Source organism: Mytilus galloprovincialis, chromosome 7 (genome assembly GCF_965363235.1).
Source record: "Mytilus galloprovincialis chromosome 7, xbMytGall1.hap1.1, whole genome shotgun sequence".
Taxonomy (NCBI): domain Eukaryota; kingdom Metazoa; phylum Mollusca; class Bivalvia; order Mytilida; family Mytilidae; genus Mytilus; species Mytilus galloprovincialis.
In genome coordinates, this window is record NC_134844.1 from 53,400,845 (window position 1) to 53,408,754 (window position 7,910).

The 7,910-nt window shown below is 31.6% G+C and overlaps 1 protein-coding gene across 1 annotated transcript; it reads right to left on the minus strand.

Annotated features, from left to right (window-relative positions):
* Positions 1-299: 299 nt before the first annotated feature.
* On the minus strand, positions 300-7,251 carry LOC143083276 (transmembrane protein 45B-like). The gene is made up of 2 exons (XM_076259546.1): positions 7,022-7,251; positions 300-3,672 (listed from the first exon to the last, which is right to left on the minus strand). Exon 2 carries the CDS (start codon positions 3,661-3,663, stop codon positions 2,899-2,901), a length of 765 nt encoding a protein of 254 aa, XP_076115661.1. The 5' UTR covers positions 3,664-3,672; positions 7,022-7,251; the 3' UTR covers positions 300-2,898.
* Between the last annotated feature and the right edge of the window lie 659 nt (positions 7,252-7,910).

A 7,910-nucleotide genomic window follows, 5' to 3' on the forward strand; every position in this document is an offset into this window, starting at 1 on the left:
TCATACCGCTTCTTATTTATATTGATACAATTTTAAAGTGACCAACCGATACATAGAAGGTCCACTGTCCTATTGTGTTTTTTTAGGGAAGCGGAACTTTTGATAATCTTAACTAAAAAGTTGAATTTGGCAGTGAGTTTATATTTGAACGATTAATATTCGTAAGTTATGTATGAGAGTCACATTATTGAAAGGATTTAAAAGAATAATATACAAATGATATTAAAATGCAATTCATGTGTATCATAACGTCAACATCAGAGGATTTTGAGATGTATATAAAAACAGAACTTTCTAAGCGTAACGTGAATCTGTATTTAAATCTGATCAATGACATTACAATAATTCTTTCCATACTGGTACACATAATTTATTAGTATATAAACCAGTATCTGTGGTAAAAAATCATAAAATCATTTGTCATTTGAAATAGAGTGACTATTAAATGATATGCACGAATATGTTTTTTTCACATTATTAATTTACTTTCACTCACACAAAAAACACCAGTCCATTGCAACATATCATAATATTGACATGTTTATTTCCCAGGCTTTTATATTTTATTTTTTTCATTACAGATATTATAATTCATTCATACGATTTTCAAGTTTAACATGTTTAACTGGTTGATATATATCAAACAGATCTTGGATAAAATGTTAAAACAAATTGAATACAACACTTAAGCAATGTTTTTTTTTTTCTTTCCTCTTTTGTTGGAGAGGGAATAGTATAGGGCTACTTTCCCCTTTTTTGTTTTACACACGTGGTCAAATCCAAAAGGTTGGTATTTACGAATTACCATATAGTATCGCTCAAAAATAAAGAATAAGAATATGATTGTGGTATCATTTCCAATGAGACAACATTCCACAAGGTATCAAATAACTACAAAAAAATAACTATAGGTCACCGTACGGCTTTAAACAAAGAGCGAAACCAATTCCACATAATCAGCTATAAATCGCTCCGGAATGAAAAGTGTAAAGAATGCGTAAGATAAAACTCACTGCCTGATTTATGTTAAACACATACAACAAATGAATGGTACACAAACAGTGGCAAACGACAACCACTGAATTACAGGCTACTAACTTGAGACAGGTACATACCTACAGAATGTGTGGGGTTAAACATGTTAATGGGATCCTAACCCTTCCATAAAATTGAGAAAGGAAATGGGCAATGTGTCAAAGCGACAACAACTTGACCATAGAACAGACAACATAATCTTGGACAGTGGCGTAACAGTACAACACGAAAACAAACTACTAAAAATCAGTTGATAAAGGCTTAACTGATCAGATGAATACAAATAAAAATACATGTTACAAAAACACAGAGTAGACGTGGCTGCGTACTTGTTTATGTTATAACTTATTTTGCACATATTTGGTACAATTGAAGTATCATCAAACATTTACTATTAAGTCATAAAATAGCATATATCAAGCTTTTTCTAAATACATGTATCATACAACGAGTTAAAATTGAGCACAATAAACAGCTAAAACAATTACGCTAACACAATAAACAACTTAATTTATTAAAGGTCTCACCTAACAAAAACAGCAACCACTATTAAGCAAACACTATACAAAATGTACAACAACATAGAGCATGTAATATACAGCACAAAAAACACAACACACTTAATCAAAGCTAAGTGTAACAAAGAAGATATCATATTGAAAGACACTAACTTCACGATTTTGATAATCGTCTTTGTGTTCCCATAATTGAGCTGTATGTACTTTCTTCTGTTTATTGGCCGTACATTCTCGGTTTGGTACTGGTTGATGGTCAATTTGTTTGCAGCCTGCTTTTCTTTAAAGTTATTAAATAATTTGCATGGGTTTATGTGTGGTATTCAGTTCATCTTCTCGAAGCTGCTGTGCGCAATCATTCGAGGTGTTTTTTATCGTCCTTTCTCCGTATGATTGGTGATGGTTCCAAGGGTGTCAGCTGCTTTCAACCTAGTATGTTGTAGAGTAAAGGAAGCGGTATTTGCAGATATGTTTTAGTATTCCTTGTTTATAAATACATGTGAACAGACTTTTTCTATTTCTGCATTTTGATATCACAGGAAGAACTTCTGCCCTGTGTATCAGTTGATCGATGTCTAGTTCTCCTTTATACCTGGGACGAGTCATGTTGACAACACTACACTCTAAATACACTGAGTTAAATGAAAAAAAAATCAAACGTGTTTTCTGGAAAGGATGCCCTAGGAGAAAAGCATTGAAATTAATTAAAAGAAACGTTAGGTACAAACGAATCCGTCGTTGGGTACAAGAAGCACAAAATTGACATATGCGATTATCGTATGGATCACCGGATATTTTCCACCCCTAGTCTTGAAGGAAGAATATCACATCTAAGTTGTTTTATGAAAGACCGTTCAATAGTTTTATTCATACTTAATGATAATCACATTGTTAAACGAGTTTTTCGATCTGAATGTAAAATGTGATTATAATCTGATGCTTGCCTTCCGTTTCACATTTATGTTCTTACCGATCTTAACCACAATGTTTTTTTCGTAAACAGTGAAATAAGTTTCTAAATGGATTCGAACAAAGTCATAGTAAGATGTCTATGTCTATGTCATGTTTGTCACTTGTGGACAGTTTTCTCATTGGCAATCATACCATATCTTCTTTTTATATATAGAAAGAACATACTTGCTTCCACATAATGCCACTATACTAAGTTTCGTGAGTAAGACTTTACAATTAGAATACTATCATCAAATTTAACAAGTATATTCCAGGAAGGCACACAATAGCTACAATATATCTTATGAGTTTGCAATTATTTTGTTATAATAGCATATATACATTTTAATATTCTTAATTGCTTGTATAAAAGTTTCGACTCAGATCATATTAATTATTACTCTTCAATAAGTAATTCTGTTTCACACTCAGTGCTGTTCGATTGGTCAAAGGTCCGTATCGTGGGTTCTTTTCGTCTATACAGTATCGAAAATACGCAGACAGTTATTATAAATGCAATAAAAATAATTCCACAATGCCAAGTAAATACTAAACCTGTATTCATCAAGCTGTGTTTATCGTTACTTTTCCAAGGTTCAGAGAATGGGTTTTTGTATAATATGCAGCCTACTTGATAAAACCAAGTTCCTTGTAAAATCAAAAGATACGACCGAAATAATGGTATAGTTACTACATTTTTAAACTTCATTTCTAATAAGGTAACAACAAATGTTGTCAAGATTACAAATATAAGCAAATGATGCAAGACCACATTGAGAGTGTCTCGTCCAAAAAGATGATATTTGAATAAAATTGCTTCCATTATCAATGCCAAACTTAAGGAGACGTAATCGAGATCTTTTATAGGAAGTGTGTTGAAGAAGACTATAAGATCTACAATCCCTGTTAATCCGAAGAAAGCGTACATTGTCGCATGTTGTTTATTGTGTAATGCTAATTCAGCAATAAGTCCAATTGTTATTAACAATACTTTACACACCGCCTCTATAGGAAACCTCTTTAACTTGAATGTAACGGTTGATGAAAAGGGTACATTGCTGTTTTTGGAATCAAAATATCTCCTCAATGTCTGTACCATCCACCATATTCCAATGATAATAAAAATTGACCCTGGAAAGGCATGTCCCATAAAACTTCCCATTATGATTACCTAGAACAAAAACATAATTATGTAAACTAAAAAAACAAAAATGTGTGAAGAAACTCTTTATTTATGCTAAAAAAAGACACTGTTATTTCAAACACACTGATTTATGAAAGACAATTGTGTTATCATGTGGTTCTATGATGTTGAATGTGTAAAAGAGTTAAATATATATATTTCTCTAATTCTTAGCTGAGATTCTTAGCCGATTTATTCTTTTCCTGGCCTGTTGGTTATGTTTTATTCAATCAACGTGTTGTTCGTTTTTCGTATATCACATTTATTTGAATTATGACGTCAAGTGTTCTTGCTTTCCTATGTATTTTCTATTATGACGTCATTAAAAGAACACATCTTCATTCAGATCATTTGAAAAAAACGTCAAGTTTGTAAGCATATCTTCTAAATGTCATTAGAGAAACAGATTATACTTCCTTATCTCTTGCAGTACGATATCTATTCATTCTCGACAGTCACATTTTGAATATTTAAAACAATCGACGAGCCTCGCGTTTTATGTAAGAAAATGTCCCCGTCTCGAGTTGAAAAATAATGTACTACACTCGATGCAGTATGTGTTGCAATAAATAATATATAAATGGAGAACCCCATTATTAGACGACCCAGGATGACAGATGACAAACACCTAGCCTTGATGAGGAAACATCCATTTTTTTATATCAATATTAATTTAAAATCTTAAACATAAATTACGATGTATATAAACTCATCATAGATACCAGGATTAAATGTGAATGCCAGACGCGAGTTTTATCTCTGGAAGACTCATCAGTGACTCGAGAATAAAAAAAAGTTAAAAGGTCAATAAAGTACGAAGTTAAAGAGCATGGAAGACCCAAAACTTTGAAAGGTTTTTCTTTAAAACAGCGTAAGGAATGTCTACTCCTGGGGTAGGATATCCTTTAGTATCTAGTTACCTCATTGATATTTAATAATCTTATAACATAGATAATTAGTACCTCACCATATGCCTGTATTTGATCAGACAACTCCTAGTTACTATTTATCCTAGGGCTAGGATGAAATTTGAAAAAGCAGGGCAGGAGTTTTTAGTAACCAAAAGGCAGGATGAGCAACTTGGCAAAAAAAGGCAGGATGACAATTTATGTAAAAAAAGTCAGGATAAACTAATGAAAAAAAGCTAGTACAAATAGAGTGAACAATAAAAAATCAGGACAGAGATTACAACAAAACAAATGCAGGACAATATTTTTCATCCTAGACCCAATACCTTCTTTTTTCGTAACTTTGATATCCATAAATAGTAAAATGAAACTGCTTTAACTCTCGTTGTTTCGAACTCGGTTGACCCGAAATTTCGGATGAGTCGAAGCTTTCACGTGGTCCCGAACTTTGTTCTATATAAATGTACGTAGTTCGACTCCTGATGAGTCGAAATTGGATGAGTCGAACTAAATTTACGATCCCAAGGTTAACAAAAGCATTCAAAATTCATTATTTATCTCGAACTAATACACATATGTCAAAACATAACCTAGCATGTTTCTCTACTGTCATAAAAATTCATAATATTTATTAAAATTAATAGATTTAGCTAACTAAGTCCTTCAATTAGGTAACTGTATTTGTTAGTGGAAAATTGTTTTAATGTTAATTAGGCTTAAATTAAAAATTGTTTGCTTTCCCCTCTCTGTGATTAAAGTAAGATAACTCTGGTCAATTTTCCTAACATTCTATCATTATGGGAAGATGATATAGTTCTGTTTTCATTTATAGTCTTTTTCAGAAAAAGTTCTAATTGTTTTTGGTAGGTCTCAATTACAATTTTACACTCTAGCATTCGGCATCAGTTAGACGCTTGTGGAATAAAGTGGTGGCTATGGTGTACTGTCTTGTGTTTGTGCGTATGTGTGTTTGTGTTAGGCGTTATTACACTTCTTTCATGTATTTGTCTTAAAAGATCGAGTAAGCAGATAAGCTACATCAGCTTTCTGCTTCATTTGAGTTATGGCATAATGGTATACACCATATCGATCTTAGAAACAAATGCCTTTACGAGTAGAAGGACGAATGCTGTTGTGCATTTTTTTTATGCATACCACAATTGAAACAGTGTATTCTTGACACATGTGACAGCACAATTAATGTTTTTCACCGGCATATTGTACCTCAAATTAAAAGTAGGAAAAAAGTGGGTTTTTTTTAAATAATTTCCAGGATATGGCTTTAATAGAGAGCTATTTCATGAATACTTGGACGATGCTTTTTCTGTGACATAGTCACTTGTTTCAGAATATTTCCCCCTATTTACCTTAATTATATATTAAGGTATAATAATTACATTAGATGTATGTTTCATTTTGATTGGCTAACTGCACATCACGTGTTATTCCTTAAGCAATTGCATTACTCAATAAAACGTACCATTCATGATAACACGTGGTCCCACAATAAAGTGCACAGGTGAATTAAATAAAAATAATTTAAAATTCGTGTTTTTATGATCATAGCTTATAAAAATGTAATTATAAGTATCGAATGCTTAACTTCATAGGGTTGTAAAAGCGTTGACCGTGCGCACATTTTTAGAATGAAGCGCTTCTCCGCTTTATACAAAATGCACTTTGGTCAACGCTTTTACACCCCAATGAAGTTACAAAAAGAAGCATTCAATTCATAAATAAAGGAAATTTATATTCTGAAACGAGTGCCTGTGATCTGTGATTTAGTGCAGTTTGTCTCTTCGCTCTAAGAAAGTTAGTGATGATGAAGGGAGATTTTACCTTGCTTATTTGTGACGTCTAAACAGGGTGTGAAGACTATCAGATAACAAAAACATACTTATAAGATAACAAAATAATTCTTTATATTGGTATATATTAATTTTAAACATTTCAAAACAAATAAAAGAAATTATAGATATACATAAATGTCTTTGATAAATTAATGAAAAATGCGAGTATCTAGTACATAACAGATTTTGTAACGATTTTGAATTCAATAAAAAAAAAACTACATGTATAAGATAAAATTATAACCTTGTTCAAGGTAGACAATCAACATATTGACTTTATGAAATTGAACATAGACTCATAGTTCAAAGGAATATAACTCGTGTATACAATTGACATATCAATCGAATTATTTAGCTGCGAATTTGTCCGCCACCTTCAAGGAAGATTCTAAATTATCAATATAACCACAAGTTGTTAATCTATAGATACTGCGACTTATGAATGCTAACCACAGTAAAGAATATTTGTTTGAAATTTTTTAACACTTACTCAGAAAAATGCTCGTACTACTTGACTTTCAAAGCTCATAATTAACGTGTTTACACACATATATAAAATGGTTGTTAAACATTACAAACCTGTAATCGTATAAGACACTATACACCTGGTGTGCTTGCATTAACTTATCCAAAAATATATTTATTTCAAGCCTAAATATTTCGACATGCTGTTAACGTTTTATAAATTTTTTAATTCTAATTGTGTCACAAATTCCGGTTAAGATTTGACTAAATACCAATATCCTGATATTGTCAGGTTAATAAGCTACATGATAACCTCCGGCATTTAAATGGATTGAAGAGTTAATCTGACAATACACGTGTAATTAAATTTCCAGTCACTGATCACTGAATATATTTATGACATGCTATTTCCACGAGTGTTTACCTAAGATTATCTTTTATAGAATTTTTATAAATAATTAGTGATACATTGTTAATGTTCGTAAGTATATAAAATGTTTACAAAACAATTAATTGTGATTTACACTAATGAGCTTGGGTGTGTATGAAGTAAGGATTATGACATCCGTTGATGATCACCTAAAAACTACTCATCGGCGTCTTTAATCTTGTTGTATTTTCTTTTGAAAAGAAAGAGTGAGATAAAACAAAATGAAGAGGAATATAAATTTTCTAAAGTCTCTTGTATCCGAGAATAAACAATTTTGTCAACTATAAACGACCTGAATAACGAAACTATCGATTGGAAATAACTCTCTCGGATAAAAGTCATAGGAACAAATTGTAACTGAAACAATTGAATAAGTAAAAATAATGTTATTATAATAATGAAAGACCATGACATACAAATACATCGATCTGATACCAGAATATCGATCCCCTTCCCATATTCATCCGGATTTATTTTAGCTTTACCAAGCTAAGCAAGAGTTTGTCCCTTGTTCTGTCAAACTTCCGGTTTTCGTTTGAGTCGAACTACGTGTATCTCGAAATATTTTTCTGG

Excerpts from the sequence above, each read along its gene's own strand:
- LOC143083276 (XM_076259546.1), bottom strand. The coding sequence starts at position 3,663 with ATGGGAAGTTTTATGGGACATGCCTTTCCAGGGTCAATTTTTATTATC.